We start from the raw sequence: 19,173 nt of genomic DNA, 5'->3' as shown, positions 1-19,173 counted from the left end.
CTACCCAAATTATTTCATATAGCTCGTATTGGAGGGGGCTCGTAATTTTTCCATTTTATGCCATGCTTTATGCATACCCTGGCAAAAGACCCTGTGCCCGCCATTGCCCACTTACTACCTGGAATAGAAACGTATTCAATGATATGAAAACTCTGGGCTTAATGCCAGAAATGACACAGGACCTTATTCTATGGCGGACAAGTATCAGGACGGCCGACCCCGAATAGGGAAAGCGCCAGGAGAATCATGATGATCATTAAACCAACAGGCCAGCGTGACCCGCAAAATTTTTAACACTATTCTTAATTTAAATTTATTAAAATTTATTTTCTTTTTTTTAGTTCGGTTTTCTATTTTCTAAAAAGAGTGTTTTTTAGTTTTTTAAAAGCATTATTTATTTATTGGTGGACTTCTCGTGCCTTTGAGAACGTTATGGAGAACTCTCAGGCATGCAAGTTTCCTCTCAATGTTTTTACGTCACCGTTAAAGCAAGTGATACTAAAATGTTTATACGCCCATAACTTGGAAAAGTTAGTGCGTACAAAATAAAAAGTATATACCACACAAGTTAACTTCGTTGTTACAGAGCAGGTATAGGACACAAGTCGAAATATGTAGCCTGTGGTCAGAAAAGCACTAGAAAAAGGCTATAGTTACATACCTACCTCCATTTATAAAAATATTATTATTCTCAAGTTATAAAACAATTATATATTTATATAGAGCATATCAAAATATAAGTATTTTATTTGAAATAGAGAACTTAAACCTATACGTTATAATTATAAATATTTTATTCATATTTTCCATTTAAAACCATTAGAGCCATGAGTATAAAAAAATCTGTATAGTGGTGAATACCGTTATCGGAGAAAGCTACGTAGAGAAACAGCGGATTGTGAACTGTACGCAGTTGTAGGTCGACCGGCGCATGCGCAGCGCCTTCCAGACAAGTGATACGCAAAACTTAGTGTGATCTTGGAAACTTCTAACGAATTATAAGAAAAGAAAAAGGTTAGTTTTATTCTTAATATTATATCTAGCAACCTGCGATTATTGAATCTACGACCTTACATAGAATTTTGAAAATATATATATATTGTATAAAATTAAAAAAAAATATATTAATAAATATTTTTCATAAATTTGTTCATAATAAATAAATACTATTTTATATAGATTGGTGAAAAATATATCTTTTTTATCACACTCAATAAATTTTTTATCACACACTTCCGGCCTAACTATAACTTAATAGATAACATTCGTGTCAGATTAAAAAAAAGGGTGCAAAAACTAATATTAACTTAAGAATTAAATACAAGTAACCATCTACCTACTTATATTTATTAATTTAATCATTTCAACATATACAAATATGCGCTTATAAAATTTATTGTATATAAATTGTAAATGCAATTTAGAAAACTATGATAACTTTCCTAGAAACTACTTTCTATATCGACCAAACAAGTAGCTAGGTTTTGTTTTGTTTAGAATGGGTATGTTTATTGATTATGTATATTACGATTCGCGTATATATAAATGCATTTAAAGCCTTTTTCAAAGCGATTTATGCAATGATATATATGCCATTTGTAATTTATAGTTTTACATCTCTATTAAAAAAATTAGATGAGGTCTAATGTAACCTAGACAGAATAATTCTGATCACCTCGAGTTTAAGCTTATTAAATGAAAGATAGCGCAATACAAATTCATTCAGATTAAGGGATGTTTATAGCAAAACAAAATGTAATAATCCGACTACATCTAAAAAAGCGATACGCTACATAAGCCTAAATCAAACTTTTATCGGTCTAACTCCGTCTGAATGTAGCGCGAAACTAAACCTTACTTACAGACTCTATGCAGGTTGTTATTATATGTGCCGAAAAAACAATCTGATCACCCCTAATTGAAGATAATTATTGATTAGGTAATATGTAGTGCAAAACACAATCTTATTACGCCGACTCAATGCTGATTATGTGATATGTAGGGCAAAAAAATCCGAGCGTCCATGCAGATTGTGATTATGTGACGGAAAACAATCTGATCACCTCGACTTCATGCAGATTAAATGAGTACGTAATAATATGTAGTGCAAAACACAATCTTATAACCCCGACTCAATACTGATTATGTGATATGTAGCGCAAAAAAATCTGATCCTCCGATTCCATGTAGATTGTGATTATATGTGACGCAAAACAATCTAATCGTCTCGACTTCATGCAGATTAAATGAGTAGGTAATAATATGTAGTGCAAAACACAATATTATCACCCCGACTCAATGCTGATTATGTGATATGTAGCGCAAAAAAAATCTGATCACCCCTATTCCATGCAGATCCAGTTATATGGAGCGCACATTAAAATTTAATCACTTCGATCTGACCCTATAAAATTATTAAAAATTATAAAGATGCGAAATTATATATTAGCAGACGTTTTAGTCAGTCTTAACTTTCTTTACCTATAGATACATATAAGGCTCTTTTTCTTGTTTGCATACTTTCTATTTAAAATTCAAAATTCAAAATTCATTTATTTCAAGTAGGCCTAATATAAGCACTTTTGAAACGTCAAGTCTGTCTGTTTGTAGTGACTCTACCACCGGTTCGGAAGGCAGATTCTACCGAGAAGAAGCCGGCAAGAAAATCAGCAGTAGCTCTTTTCCAACATCAAAAATTTACATTTTACATTTTAACATTAATTTTTCTATCTTGTGAGAGATGAAAGCGGAGCCGGATGCTTCCAAGCAACCTTGTCATTAAGAAATTCATCAATTGTATAGTAACCTCGCTGTAATAAATGTGTTTTAACACATTCTTTAAATTTATGCATTTGTAAGTCCAAAATTACCTTAGGAATAATATTATAAAAGCTTATACTCAATCCCACAAATGACTTCTGTACCTTTCGCAGACGATATGCAATGTCACTAATTTATGACCATTTCTTGTATTTATGATCATTTATTGATAACTACATTCGTGAATGTAGTTTTGTATACAAGGGTGCTAAACGTGGTGGCACGTGGTGCTATGCTAGTCCCTGTACGTGGACTAGCATAGCATCACGTGATAACTATAACTAGGCATGTTCTCGTCTTATCTCATAGAAATAGAACGAGTAAATAAATTTCACTATCCCGACAAAAAGTCGCATCTTAAGCCCTATACCAGTAATAAAAAAAATCCACAATATTTTATATATTCAGGTATTATTTTAACAAAGCGGGGATAGCGCATTGTGTAGAAGCTCGACTTCACTTTCGGCGGGCCGAGTTCGAATCCCAGCACGCACCTCTAACTTTTCTAAGTCGTGTGCGTTTTAAGTAATTAAATTATCACTTGCTGCAACGGTGACAGAAAACATCAGGAGGAAACCTGCATGCCTAAGAGTACCGATACCGAGTAGATAACGTAATGATACGTAACGTTTTTTTTATATATCGTAACATATACATACCTATGGTAGACAGCAAAAAATTAAAACCTACAAGTCGTGGTATGGTATGTGGTAACTCAGCAATAACAATTAAATCATACCATTTTATGTTATATAAAAAGTGGATTGATATGTTTTTATATCTAATCCATTACAAAAAAATATATAATACTAACTTTGCAACGCTTCGTAGGCTTTAAAACATATCTATCAAGGCCAAATCAATGAGTCCAAACGCGGCTGTCTACTGTGAGGTATCGAGGAGTTGGGTAGTCCGCATAGTGCCCTTTTACATCATTAGGTCGAGGTTACCATTTTCTTGCAGTGTCGTTAGGAATACATAGTACACCAAATATCAATTGTAACTGAAATCCAATGCCAAAGCTAGATAATACAAACTGCTAAACAGATATTCTTCATACATAGTTAATGTCATACACCGCGAAAGAAGAAGAAGATGAAACACTTTATTGCACGTATAACATCCAGACATACAGGAACAGAAACAGTAAGGAGTATACAGTACACAATGTAGACATGCAAAGGCGGCCTTATTGCTGCAAGCAATCTCTTACAGGCAACCTTTGTAGATGGGACTTCGCGAAAGTGTAGGGGAGGGATTTTTTTCCCAAATATTAGTTGTAGGTAGTAGTTGCTTTTTGTGACAGAGCTCGTCCGGAAAGTACTACTACATGCTTATTTCTGCCGCAAAGTATTGATGCAATTCTATGTTCCAGTCACAAGGGCCGGTGTAATTTAAGGAACATGTAGCTAAACTAGATATGCCTCAGTTAGATGGACGCAGGGCGGCAAGTAGGAGGACGTGTTCCTAGTACATGTTGGCCTGTTTAAAAGCGATGGTTTTCCTCTTACCATCAGGTGGGCCATATGCTTCGTTAATTAATACTATTACAAAAAAGCTAGTGAGAAAAATACAATAAATAAGTACAACGTGTGATCGAATTACGAAATAATTTTGGAGAATAAGTATGCACAAGACACAAGTATATTTCATAAGGAATCACCCTGTAGAAAGATTAAATCAAAAAAAGCATTTTTTATTTTATACTAGTTGTTCCCTGCCACGTTTCGCTGTGGCACATTTTTATGGAATGGTTGATAAATGCGAAACAAAACAATGAATACATTACATATAAGTTTATTTTTGCAATACCAGCTGATCGTTAAAAAATACTGTAGTTTCGCGGTCTTGGATATGTGACTGATCCAAAAACAATCCTTGATGCGGATTATATATCATGCTAAAATTTCAGCTCGATCGGTGCAGTACTTTTTGAGTTTTCGAAGCGTACACTAACCAACATAACATTTTTATATATATAGATAGAAACGAATTCAAAACAGAATGTTTTAAAGTGTTACCTTATGACATCGCCGACGCGTACGTAATAAAGTGACAGGAGACTCATGATTTTAATTTTGCATGTGATGTTAGGGCTGTATCTATTTTCTTTCAGTAAAAATTATGGCAGTGTATTACTCAAAAACGATTAAGTTTTCGGTTTCACAGATAAGTCTCAGAGACAGTACATAATATTCCTCTAAGGCCTGTGAAGTATTATTTCGGTTTTCATTTACACGTTGTATATGCATAGGGGAAAGGTAGGTTTTTTCATTCACATAAATAATAAGAAATATATCATAGTAGTTCTACGGCCATTGTAAAGTTGTCAAACTCCGATATATAATTGGTTCACATAAGGCCAATGACATTGAGCGTTTTGGTGGAGTTAACTTCCTCTTCACAGTTCACACTGTCCTTTTTTTAATTATAAACATGTATTTTTTTTACATCCAAGGCTCGTTTAAAAATGGTTACTAAGCAGATTGAGTATTGCATTTTTCAAAATAAAAAAAAAATCGAGGGCTGAACGAGTCTTCTTCGAACTCTACTATGGGAAAACGATTTTATCGTAGAGCCAACTATGATATCTTATGAATAAGTAATTAGGTAAGTACAGCCACAGAATTAAGAAAATACAGATAACAGAACCCTTATTCTGCCATTATAGCATACAGTCAGTGGCGTGCACTGAGTTTCTTTCTAGGGTATGAATACAGGTGGAAAATTGCATAAAACGGCAAAAAGCCACCTGTTATACGAGTTATATATAAATTTTAGGGTAGGCAGTGCTTTTGTACATGTATGAAGAGCACGCCACTGCATCCAGTGCATTGTGTCCAAAAACAGTGAAAAAGCCCCGCCCCAAAAGTACGTCTCATCCAAGGTATTTTGCTCTCTCACAAACTTTTTCCCATTTTAGTTTAGAACGTTAGAGGTAAAATAATTCCTGTCAACGGTATGGAGTGACTAACCTGTAGAGACACTTCTAAAGTGGAGTGGTTTTTCATGCTTCAATATTAGTCGTGTACAAGGTTTCGGTATGTTCTAAATTCTGTGGGTACAGCTTATTAATTAATGCCTCAAGAACCCAATACGAACGACAATCTATCAGGTCAATGTACACGCGAGTGAAGGAGCCTAACCTTGTTCAAACTAGAGCTATAGAGTCAGTTAATCTTATATATACGTACCTTCTTGTTTAAGGGATAGAGATAGGTTTTATTCAATAAGTACCTTGACCGTATTTGACCTATACAAGTTTCGATAAATAATGCAAATAAAAATACTGACTTTTGCAGGCTCTCTTATGTAATTGGCCGATTTTTTGTACATGAATATTTTCCCAGTACCATAAAGAAAAAATTTCAAATTGTTTATTAACCTAACTAACTACCTTTAAGTAAAATCTTGAGGCCGTTAAAAATCAGTTCTTCCTGAATTTTAAAAAATGATTTTGCCCGGTAGGAAGCTTCGGCCATACCGACAAAAACGTGCCACTAAGCGATTTAGCGTTCCGGTATGATGTCGCGTAGAAACCGATTAGGGTTATGACTTTAATATAACTGCCATACTCCCTCACAGGTTAGCCCGCTACCATCCATATTAGACTGCACTTGTTTTACCTACGTGGCTTGTAGTCGAATAAAAAAAATTGAGTTATATGTAGCTATAAATATGTATTATTCGATGATGATCGCAACGATCCACTCCACGATTTATGTTCTTGGATAATTTAAAATGTTACCTATCAGCATTTTCCAGCAATTTCGTCAGTAAGTAACTGAAAATCTTATTTCAAAAACCTCTGTTTCAATGAATAAGTTTTCAGTTCAGCAGTTTCGAAAACTAGTTGTGACAAACAGTCAGACTAAAACCTTGTTATATAAACTCAGCCCAAACAATACTAAGAGACTTAATAATATTTGAACGCAGAGCATACTAATTTGGTATTTCAAACCACGGAAACTTTAATTTATAATTTATTTGTTGGAATTTAAGGTTTGTTTTTGAAATGAAGTGCTTCTCAATACAAAACTGCGTCTTCCGTATTTTTTTGACATTCATAATTTTTTTAATTTGGATTTCAAAGCTAACCTCCGACTGAGTCGGCAGTATATACTTTGTGATCGGCATAAATACTCGTAGTTACTTAAATGTAATACGATAAGATTATATATAATACGATTAGATACATGTAGGACACGCATTGTAATTAATATTCTATTAACCAATAACATTAATAATATATTTTCCAAGGAACTAAACCTGCACTTTAACTAGGTAAGTTTTCGTAACAGGTAATTAATAATTTATTCTGAACGTGAAACTAATATATATTTATTATTTCTGTCATAGACGATAAGTTTAACCTCTTTGTCCATCCGACAGTTTGTTTGTGTGTATGTATCATGATAGCGTTTAAACTTCTTCTCACATCAATCTATACTTCGAGGATCATGGCTTCCATGATATAAAACTTCCTACTCGATGTTCGCCATTACCTAGATGGTGAGTTTTGGTGAGTCATCAAAACTCTGTCTGTAGAATTGTGTGTCTATCTGTAGTGTTTGTGACATAATCCCTACCAATATTATAAATGTCAATGTAAGTTTGTTTGTTACGCTTTCACGCAAAAACTACTTAACCGATCCTCATGAAACTTTGTACACATATTTTTGGAAGTGTTAGAGGTAATATAGGATACTTTTTATCCCGACATTATTCTCGGTTCCTTGGGAGAGTGGATGAAAAGGTTTGACGATTTTACACCATAACTTCTACAAATTATAACCGATTTAAATAATTATTTTTGTACTATAGAGGTTGTAATATGTGTTTAATTTTGCCCAATCTTTGTGTTTATCTGATGATTGTGGTTGGAGATAGAGGACAGAACTCCTCAGCGGCCAGCAGCAAACCCCTCATTTAAGGCTTAGCGATACTTTATTTACTTTTTTTTAGAACTACAACTAAATTGAATGCCACACAAAAAAACAAAATCAAACGCAGACGAAGTCGCGGGCAACAGCTAGTATACAATAAATTACCTATATTTTATAACCCTAAATAAACACCAGTACATAGTACCTACAAACAATTGCGCTCTGTCGAGTGCACTGCATATATTGCGCTTGAGCCTTAGATAGAGTAAAGTACTTTTTTTATAGTCGTATTTTCGCAATTGACGGTCCAAGCAGAAGGCCGTTGGGATAGTCATTGGTAACCCATAGCCCATAAACAGAAAAACTCATCGCAGGGCATGCAATGACTACAGCCACTACTAAGCCACAAGAGCTGGTAACTACAAATAAACTCTACATCTTTGTTTTTTTTTAAGGACATACAATGTTGGAGGGCACGAAGATAAACACACCATCGCAAATGTCCAGCATATTTGACATTGCCAAAGACACCGTCCTGTTTCTTGTTTTATCATGCTACTACATTTTGGAGTCCCTGTTTTGGACGCTAGTTCCGAATGTACTGAGGCCTATGAAAAGTCTCAATGGTGATATCATCCTGATTACTGGAGGCGGCGGAGGAGTCGGTCGACAATTGGCCATCAAATTGGCAAGACTTGGCGCCAAGGTCGTATTATGGGACGTCAATAAAGAAGGTAAGAAATGTATAGGATACGAAGTTGAAATCTGAATCTATGGACACGTGCGAAACGTTGTCTCAATTGTCATATGCAACGGCTTCCGATTTCCCCTCCATCTATATTATTTAAATTTCACCTTCAAATCATATGGTATATCCTACGTACGCTCACTCTTCTGCTGCACCATTATGAATCTTGTGTGATTGTAATCAAACGCAGATATATATAATAAAAAGGTACTAGGTGTTTAATAATAATTTAATTTGCTGTTATAGCCTAGTGGGTAAACCCTTTCGACGGAACCAAGTTCCCAAGGTCCCTGGCACGCATCTCTTAACTTTTAAGAGTTATAGGTGCGTTTTCAGAAACCAAATATCACATGCTTCAACATTAATGATCTTGAGGAAATATCCATACCTGTCAGTTCTGCATAATTTTCTTAAGGTCGTTTTACGTCCACCAATTCGCACTTGGCCACCGTGTTGGACTGCTCTATCATTTTGAGAGATGACCCGTTCCCAGTACTATCGTGCATGATGATTTAATAATAATTTATAACTTTCACACATTTTAGGCTTATAAAAGTGAGTTGTAAATGTTTATCTCTAAAATGGACAGAGGAATTATCGAGAGGAATAATTCAAGAACATTCCTGACCACCGCTAAAGTAGGAAACCCGTCATTGAATGGCGTCAAAAAAATTTGGGCTGTACCGTCACTTGGCAGATCATACGTCAGGTACGGGTAGTCATACAAACTGTATGCAAGAAGTCCCAAATAATTTCACTGTTCCTCACGGAACACTGACGCTCCCTGATCCTGTCTGGATATACCAATAGTCAATACTCAGTGAAAAACAGTTATTACCTATAAATAATTATAAAGTTAAGTGCGGTAAAACAATCCGATTTATACGATTTCACTTAACAAGGTTTGTTTGTAGATAATATGCTTCATTATTTGTGCCGTCCTACGGCACATATAAACTGCAGTACTGTACTGTAATTCGATGTTAGATGATAATATGTATACTTTATCATCTTCATCAGCCTTATTAATATCTAGACACTGTCTGCTACTTCCATAAGTGTGTAGAAAATATACGTTTGAGCTATGAGGATGGAACTTTTTTACTCTTGCCTTTCCACTACCTACGGAAGTATTTTCTTTCATTCCAATACAAGTAAGACTTGACTGCAATCTCAACCGGTGGTGAAAGATGATGACAAGGAGCCTCAGATGTTAGCGGTATAACTTCATCGGTTTCTATGCGGCATCGTACCATAACGTCTTTAACATTCTTTATCATGGCGGAAAGCCTTTATCGTTAGAGTGTTAACTAGCCAGTGCAGAAACCTCCCATAAGACCAAACCAGAGATCATAAATTGCCCTTGTCGGGGGTCGAACCCAAGTCCTGTCATATAAAACCACAATGCTCACCATTGAACAAAGGAGGTTGGCTGATCATCTCAGAATTGGTGAAACTTTTTTTTTCTACGCATCACCCAATGCATTAGGCATCGGATGTAAGTGTTTCCTAGGTCTAATGATAACGGGCATAAGGCAACAATCTTACTCGCAATATTACAATACTTTGACTAGCTAATTGCCGTAGTTTACTGAATTCTACTTTCTAAAACATACGGCCATCGCGGTTGCACAGTGATCTTAAGACATAAGACATAAATACATCATGAATTACATAATCCATGATATACACATCCATCAGGTTGACTTTTACAAGTTTCGACTATGTAGTGATTTCCTTTTTTGTACCTATCCCTTCTGCGGGTCAATGTGAACGGCTCTGATTTGACGCATCGGTTCTTATTACTGTTAATTACTATAACATCAACAAAGATGCCGCTCTTATAAGTACAAAAGATTTTTTGTTACAAAATTACAACGACTTTTTGACTACTTGATATTTTTATAGTTGCATATAAAATTTTTGTTTTTTAGTTTATACTAATAAAATAAATACGGGATATAACAGAATTTATTGAATTTATAACCTACTAAACTGACAGTATTGTGATACCCATTTCCGAACTATTGCCATCTGAAATAGATTATTAAATCATTATAAATTTTCAAACTTCTTCTTTGAAAATATATTTGTACCTACTTTGTTTTGGTAAAAAAAGGCTATGACTAGGGTAAAAAAAAAGATGTATACGCCTATTTTCTTGCGGGTATATATTTACCTAACTTAAATAAAGCTTTTTAAAAACTTATATATATTTCGGTTTTATCTATTTGTGACAAAGAACTAGTAAATTATGTTCCTAAATTCAGCAATCAAAGAACTCTGAAGACGGCTGGACGGACAAACAGTAATAGCGGACGGACCAACAATACATCGAAAGAGATCTCGTTAAATCAGTGGTCGAAAAAGAAAGCAATAATACGCAAAACCATTAAAAGATAATGAAAATGGCAGTCGAGTAAGTCAGCCATAATAATCAAGCTATACTTTTGAAAATGGCAGATACTTAATCTAAAATAAATTATTAAGGATTTGCTATCGGTGGATACAGAAATACCAAAAAAAACGGTATCTTAGAGAACAGTGCGGTCGCTGTTAAATTACATGGTTGTATCTTGAAGGCACCACGTTTATAAATGATGCAACTTTCACGTGAATGGCACCATTCCACGCAACGTGCGACGGACACCCTAATCAAAAAATTTCCATTGCGTTTGTCGCAAGCCATAATTACATCGTAGAATATAATACATTGTACACTCCTTATATATCTAACTAACTAGTTCCCCTGACAGGGGATATAAGTAATTAACTTATCCACCTACTAAAGCACGCGAACATGGAATAGGAGAAGTTTACCCTGTTTATTATTACTTACACTTATATTATTTGGATATTATTTCCACTTGTGCTCCAGTGCTCTGAGAATTGATAAGGCTGTGGGAGAAGAATCATTTTTATCCTTTCCCCGGGGAGATAAGTAACTCCTGCTCCTAGCCGTGTTTATAATAGTGGTTACCTAATGATCCGAGAGCGTAACCAAAACCCGTATGAAACTGACGTGATAGGTCTTAAACTTCACATCTGTCTCTCCTATGATAGGCGAAGCCTTAACCCTGCATTAGGCTGCATTTCCATACGGGGATGTTTGCGCAAGCGGTCCCGTTGTCCAGCTACCAGGCAACGGGTGATACTCGTTTTAGACAGTAGTAGTCCGACATAAACTCTGTTATCCTTTCATTTCTGCAGTCTGTTATCCTTTTGTTTTCCTTATCCTAAGGCTGCCTGGGAGATCGCTACTAAGCGATAAGGCCGCCTTTTGTGTACTGCATCTGGCTGCGTTTTATTATTCTTTTTTCGTATTTTTGGTGTGCATATAAAGAGTATAAATAAAATAAATAAATAAAGAACCAATTGCTCGCTGAGGCGCGGCTTCCAAGATCATTTCTCCATAAAAAAGGCTGCTTTGCAACAGAGATGTGCTAAGCTGTAGGAATAATCATCATGTCAACCAATGGATGTCCACTGATGGATATAGGTATTTTATAGGGTGTTCCAAATACCACAGTCTTATGCCGCTCGGGTCCAATGCTCCCTGAGACTCGCTTGATGGCATCCGTCCACCTCGTTGGGGGTCTACCAACGCTGCCTTTGCGTTGGCGAGGTCCCGACTCCAGCATTTTAGCTTCACGTTAGCTTCACGACTCTTTGAGCTATGTCGGTAACTCTGGTTCTTTAAAATAAAGAATGCACTGATTTTGTTATTTTAGTACTTATAAATATTAAGGAGAGTTTGTCGCTGATGCCTATAAGCACAAGGTTACCTAAATAGGCAGCAGAGACCATACTTTTTGTTTGTGTATTATTAAATGTTGCCACAATATTTATTTTTTTGCGGATCTCCTCATTCTTGATTTGATCGCTTAGCGATATCCAAGCGTAGCTCTCTCCGCCCGCTGAGTCCCTCCTTATGAGTCGCATAGTGACGGCCTATACATGAATTGATATAAAGACCTTTTACTTCCATAACTTAGCTTATATTAACTCTTATTTTCATAACTTAACTTACATTAGCCAAAAACTGGTTGCTGGCCTGTTTATCTAAGGTTGTTTCTATAGATGGACGCGTGCTAAGCGTGGAAGCTACAGATGGGAGCTATATAAGTGAACACGTCTCACACCCTTCGCCACCCCACTTAACATTAGTGAAGGTTAGGTTAGGTTTACGCTATACATCGCTTATAGCCTAGGTACCTACGCAGCTCAAGTAGAAGGGTGCCCTTAGACTGATGTTGATCTTATTATAGCAGTCCCTGGTACCTATTTATACAAGACTAGTCGGAACGGGGGGGTGTAAAAGGTACGTAAGGGAAAATTGCTCTTGAAAAACTTTTTTTGTATTATGTGGGGAAAACTAAGTGAGAATGCTTGGTTATGTGGGGTTCTCACCCTCTAAAAGCCCCATGGATACCGCTCTAGAATTCTGAAATATTTGGGTACCTATATCAACGACAAAACTAGTATTTATACATTGTATTTATATAAATTCTTACCAAATTGATAATTGTATTGTTTTTGGTTTGCCAGCTCTGAATAAGACGAGCTCTGCCCTCAAAGATGAAGGATACGAAGTGGCGAGCTATGTCATAGACTTGGCAGACAGGGCAGCTGTCTACAGCACAGCTCAAAAAGTTAAGATAGAGGTAAGGCTTTTTTACCAACCTGATTCTTTCCTTATACTACTTACCACGGCGTCATTATTTCGGTTAGGTTTTATGGCATTCACACACCATATCGACTCACCGCCCACTCGTTTGAAATAAAAGCATTAAAATTTACGTAGGTATAGCAGTTTTTAATTTTTCTGTCGTATACGAGTGGACGTGGACAGATTAAACTACAGAGCGCTCTGAACAGAGTACTTATAAATTATCTTCTTAAAAAATATATCTTTATCTGTTATTACCTACTCGAGGGAGATATGTATAAAATTGAACACATGACTTCTTAGTCGCCCCTAAACCTCTCACTACACTCGGGATACTAGATGCAACATAGGATTTATTGACATCGCTCTGCCTCGATTTTAAACAAACTAATATTACAATCAGAATCAAGGTACAAGGTGCCTACTGGAACATCAGAAATAGAGGTGTACTTAGTAGAGAAGTAAAAAAAATGAAATGAAGATAAGGAAAAGTTATACCTATTTATTTCATTTCAGGTGGGAAAAGTGGACATACTCATTAATAACGCCGGAATCGTCTTCGGAGAAACTTTACTTGATCTAAACGATGCAGCGATCGAAACTACGTACAAAGTTAACATTATCTCACATTATTGGGTAAGTAATTTTATTTATTCATCGATTATGTTTTACTCAGATAGATATCTTTAGTGAACTAAATTCACAAGTCGAAATTGTCATCCGTTTCATTGTGTGCTGAAAGGAAAAAGGATAACACTGCTTTTGGACTTGTCAATTTAGCACCCATACGGGGTATCCGACAACGAGAACGCTCTGACATTCGAAACGTGCTGTCAGTTGAATGGTGACAAAACACTTTATAACTGTTGCGACGTTATGCCACGTTTGTTCGTAAGGCCCTAAATGTCTCAAAACGACCTCAATTTAGGGATTTGATCCTTTCGTTTCACTACCTTTAGTTATGACAAGGACAGTTCTTATTTTAGATTTGCCAATTTATATGTAAAAAGATATGTGTACTAAAGTCTTTTGTACGCAAATCTTATAACATCTGAATTGTACAATGGAGCCATTATCACTGTTTCATTTAGTTGCAATCGAAATTAAAAACAGTATAACGCGGTCGTAATGTCTGTTTTATGCTAAACGCCTGAAGCCGTGTGGTAGAAAAAAAGCAGATCGGAATACCACCCCTTCTCTTTCCGCGGGAGTCGTACGAGGCGACTAATGGAATATAACGGAGACCGGGCAGCAAAGTCCTGTGCTATTACTACTATATACTGCGATCACAAAAGCGTGGTGATTATTAGCAAACTCCGTATGGGTGAAACTTTTAGTCCAGTAGGACTTCACATGCTATAGTTCTAGATTTTTGTACCCTAAACTTACTTTATTCTTTACAGACAGTAAAAGCATTTCTCCCGGATATGATTAGTTCGGGTAAAGGACATATAGTGACAGTGGGATCCGTTGCAGGACTCCTGGGAACTTATCGTTGTACAGACTACAGTGCCACAAAGTTTGCCACGGTCGGCTTCCACGAGAGCCTATTTACCGAACTTCGAGTAAGTTTACAATGAACTAATATAAATGAATAAATAAATATACCTACTACAACAATACACACATCGCCACCTAGCCCCAAAGTAAGCGTAGCTTGTGTTATGGGTACTAAGATATAACATACATAAATACTATATATATATAATAATATACAGATAAACACCCAGACACTGAAAACCCGGGGCAAAATCGAACCCAAGGCTTCGGACTCAGAAAGCGCTGAACACTGCGCCAATCGGCTGTTTAAATGTAAACAATGAATAATATGAATGTACACAACCGACTTACCCAGGCGCTTTCTACAATCGCTTAGAGCAGTGTGATATTAATAACTAGGTATATGTCCCTTGGGGCTACGCCCGCGTACATATAAGGATGAGGCTTACTGTTACATAGTTTTTTCAATCGTACTGGAAGTGCCAAATATACAAACCTATCATATTAAGTAGATCGTAGGTATTCCAACATATTTAAACAAACTGTGTTAGCGAATATTATATCGGTTCTTGCTCTTGAAGTCAAGCACCTTCTACACCTCTGCCAAATATTAACAGCAATAACGTTGAAAACTTAATTTTACCTCACCGATAAAAACATTTTCAAGAAACTTTCTCTAAACTTGAATCATATTCAGTACCTACTCTTATAGATTGTGTGCTCAAACTTAATCCAATATATTAAACACGTTTTAATTTATATTACTTTATATCTGAGGAGTTAATTTATATTTTCAGTCGCTTCAAACAGTTTGTTAGTATTAAAAATAAATTCTTCTTTTCAATGACAAGAAAGAAAATGTTTTTATGTGACTAAGGGCTGATTTTCCAATCGCCCAATAACCTTAATAACTGTGAGATTTGATGTGACATTGAGAGATGGTAATAACACAAAGAACACCCGGCTAAGCTGTTGGGCTTCTTCTTAGACCAGGGTACGTTTGTCATTTGGAACCCTCGTAGTTTTAGTTTTAAGTTTTTTTTTTTTTTTTTTTTTTTTTAGTTTTAAGTTTACGGATGTAGTCATCGTCTCACTACCTTGCACATTTTTTATGTAACGTACGGATAAAACCATCTATGGGCCTATTTGAATAAAGAAATAGAATATGACTTTGACTTTAGTCTTCAATCTATGGTTCTATTTGAACTACGGAATAAGTTGGATGTTTTGACATTTGTTGCATGTTATGTTATCTTATGAAAATTAAATTACTTTTAGACTTAAATAAAATGACTTAAAATTTAATTTTTTTACTTAACAGTTATTCATTGTAAAGTCAATATCTCCTGGGGATTCTCCGGTTTCGGAGCGTAGCGTGCGTGGGGGGTAGATTTTTGTGGTTCCGTTTGGTGTGGAGTATAAAGATTGAAGAAATTATAAATTACACCATACAGATCGCATTTTGCGAAGTATGGCAAATTAAGCTTAATTTTCATAATATATCATGGAATTCCGCAAAGTGACGCCTCATTCCATCCAATATTATGTTACCTATCAAATGTATAAGGCCTCATCAGACTACTGCCGATTAAAAAAATCAACCCTTAAATGACAGCCAGTTGGCGAAGTGGGCAGCGACCTCTTCTGCGTCCAAGGCCGTAGGTTCGATTCCCACAACTGGAGATGTTTGTGAGGTGAACATGAATGTTTTTCAGTGTCTGGGTGTTTATCTGTATATTATACGTATTTATGTGTATTACATTCATAAAAATATTCATGTCATCTTAGTACCCATGACACAAGCTACGCTTACTTTGCGGCTAGATGGCGATGTGTGTATTGTATATTTAAAAAAAAAAAGAAAATTGCTGAACTTAGTTGCAGAGCGTAGTTAATTATCTTTGCAGGCTCACGGTCACAACACGATCCACGCGACGCTCGTGTGCCCATACTACATCAACACGGGCATGTTCGACGGGGTCACCCCACGTCTCATGCCGATGCTGGAGCCCGACTACGTCGCCGAGACCATGATAGACTCCATTCGCAAGAATGAAGTCAACTGCATCATGCCCGGCTCCGTCAGATACTTACTGCCGCTTAAATGGTGAGGACTGCCAGTTTTCACTAAACCTAGGCAACGCCTATATCGAATGCCTAACGATATAGGCGATGTCTATAGAAAAAAAGTTTCACCAACATTTAGGTTAAAAAAAAAAAAACAAAATTCATTTATTTCAAGTACGCCTAATTTATAAGCACTTTTGAAACGTCAAGTCAGTCTGTTTGTAGTGACTCTACCACCGGTTCGGAAGGCATAGGCGTTGTCTATAGAAAAAAAAGTTTCACCAACATTTAGGTTAAAAAAAAAAACAAAATTCATTTATTTCAAGTAGGCCTAATTTATAAGCACTTTTGAAACGTCAAGTCAGTCTGTTTGTAGTGACTCTACCACGGGTTCGGAAGGCAGATTCCACTGAGAAGAGCTGGCAAGAAACTCAGCAGATTGCTCTTTTCCAACATCATTCTATAGTTTAACAATGTTTAGAATTTTTCTGTTTTGTGAGAGATGAGAGTGGCCTGCTTCGACGCAGCCTTGTCGTTAAGGAATTCATCAGTCGTGTCTTCTCAGTGGAATCTGCCTTCCGAACCGGTGGTAGTCACTAAACAGACTTGACGTTTCAAAAATGCTAATATTAGGCCTACTTGAAATAAATGAATTTTGAATTTTTGAATTTTTTGAACGGCAAGAAGCATAGACAAGCTAGGTTGTTTGAGTTGCCTAGTGAAAATCGATTGGTGAAAGGTAAATGTATGCCTAGGAGTCTTCTTTGATTAGGCGTTACTTCATTAGACATTGCCTTGAATGTCTTTTTCTTCTTCTATAACACTTTTTTTCCTATTTCAGTTTACTCCCAGCGAAAATGTGCTGGGACCTAATGCACAGGGTCATGAAAGGACCACAGTCGATGATGGAGCTCAAGAAGAAAACTGCAGTAGAATGAAAATACTATATTCCCTTCATGTAGTTTTAGGACTGAGTATTTTCATGCGAATGATGATATAACAGATGATTTGATGTTGTGGCGAGAAAGGCAGTTGTGAGTTTTTAAGTATCAACTTTTAACGTTTTTAACGTTCGAGCAAAATGAAGCCAGTACTCTTTATATTAATTAAAAAACTAACTGCCCCTGTTGTTTAGTGGTTAGCATGTTTAGCTACGGATCACGAGGTTCTGGATTCCAATCCGAATCAGTTACTGGGTTTTCTGTTAAAGAATTTTCCAGCCCAGAGATAGGGAAATAGCAGTGTCAACGAAATCACTTTAAGCCCATTTTAAAACGCTAACTTTTGATAATAGTCGTTAAAACCCACCAACCCGCATTGAAGCAGCGTGGTGGCTCCAGGCTCCAATACCTCTTCTACGAAGGAAGTTAGACCAGCTGTGGAACGTTAAGCGAAGGCTTATTTGAGTTAGTTATTTGTGTTTGCCAGCGAATATAAAAAAAGGAAGTCACCCTTGCTAACAAATTGTCTGAAATGGGTACCAATCAGTTTAATAGCAAAATACATGATTGGTTCTACTGTATGTCATGCAGCACGGGACTAGCCGTGATTGGTCGGCAGTTATTCTGTCAGCATTGTGACTAGAAACTAAACGCATGCGGGACACACTTCATAAGCCACTCCCACCAAGGCTAGGTTTTCGTTACGGGCTATTTTTTAAGCAGTTTTTCTTCTATGTTTTTTCGTTAGCTGTAAAACATTGATTTCAGTTTCCGGCGTATTTATAAAAAAAAACGTGTGTATACTTATGCTCACGCGTTAGAAGTTATACTTCTTTAGCGTAACAAGATAAAAAAACTTTTATCTTACGTCTTACTCCACGTTTGTAAAGGAAAACGACAATAACAGTAGAAAAAAGGTATTTAATACATTGAAATTTTTATCATAACGCATTATCTAGTTTGACAATTGAAAGTGTACACAGTGGCGTTCCTAGGGCAAGAATTAGAGCAAGCCCAGTTATATTTAGGACTAATTAGAATTATCATATGGCTGATATAAGGCAGTTGTTGTTGTGCTAAATGAGAAAAATCAATACATCTTTGAAAGACACTAAGATTATGGTTCACACGCGATTTATGATTAGAAATTTCGATTGATAATTAAAGCCCGGCTTTTCGGCTTCTATGGTAGTACCGCCACTAAGAGTACACTGTCAAACCTTTTTTTGTTAAACTAAAATATCGTCTAACTTCAGGGTGTCGGTTTTTTGTGACGGTGGGCGCGCGCATGGTAAAAAGTGAATTGGCGGACGAAATATTCCCCTCTCACTCGGTTACATCGTATAATTTCACTCCCGTGATTTTTTCCTAACGCGGCTAAAGAAGTATAACTTCAAAAAAAAGTACATCGTGCTTACCTAGTTAAGTAATTTTTAGACGAATTATCTGTTTAGAAGACTGAAGACTATGTATTGTTTTAATAAATGAACAAATTTTTAAAGTAAAAATTGTTTTAATACAGTAAATGCATCGATGAATTCA

At 36.2% G+C, this 19,173-nt stretch overlaps 1 protein-coding gene across 1 annotated transcript; it reads left to right on the top strand.

Moving 5' to 3' along the window:
• The first annotated feature begins 930 nt into the window (after positions 1–930).
• Positions 931–19,167, top strand: LOC120631289 (epidermal retinol dehydrogenase 2). Its single transcript, XM_039900774.1, has 7 exons — positions 931–1,014; positions 8,162–8,440; positions 13,003–13,118; positions 13,640–13,759; positions 14,527–14,688; positions 16,531–16,730; positions 17,532–19,167. Exons 2-7 carry the CDS (start codon positions 8,170–8,172, stop codon positions 17,626–17,628), a joined length of 966 nt encoding a protein of 321 aa, XP_039756708.1. The 5' UTR covers positions 931–1,014; positions 8,162–8,169; the 3' UTR covers positions 17,629–19,167.
• The last annotated feature ends 6 nt before the right edge of the window (positions 19,168–19,173 follow it).

This window comes from Pararge aegeria, chromosome 17 (assembly GCF_905163445.1).
Source record: "Pararge aegeria chromosome 17, ilParAegt1.1, whole genome shotgun sequence".
Taxonomy (NCBI): domain Eukaryota; kingdom Metazoa; phylum Arthropoda; class Insecta; order Lepidoptera; family Nymphalidae; genus Pararge; species Pararge aegeria.
Note: the sequence above shows the minus strand (reverse complement) of the source record. Positions and strands in the feature narration are given on the sequence as shown.

What these genes read in the sequence shown, in the direction of transcription:
- LOC120631289 (XM_039900774.1), top strand. Translation starts at nt 8,170, where the DNA reads ATGTTGGAGGGCACGAAGATAAACACACCATCGCAAATGTCCAGCATA. An exon ending in ATGGGACGTCAATAAAGAAG is followed by an intron (nt 8,441 to 13,002) that starts GTAAGAAATGTA and finishes TTGGTTTGCCAG; the next exon opens with CTCTGAATAAGACGAGCTCT. An exon ending in TACTTACTGCCGCTTAAATG is followed by an intron (nt 16,731 to 17,531) that starts GTGAGGACTGCC and finishes TTCCTATTTCAG; the next exon opens with TTTACTCCCAGCGAAAATGT.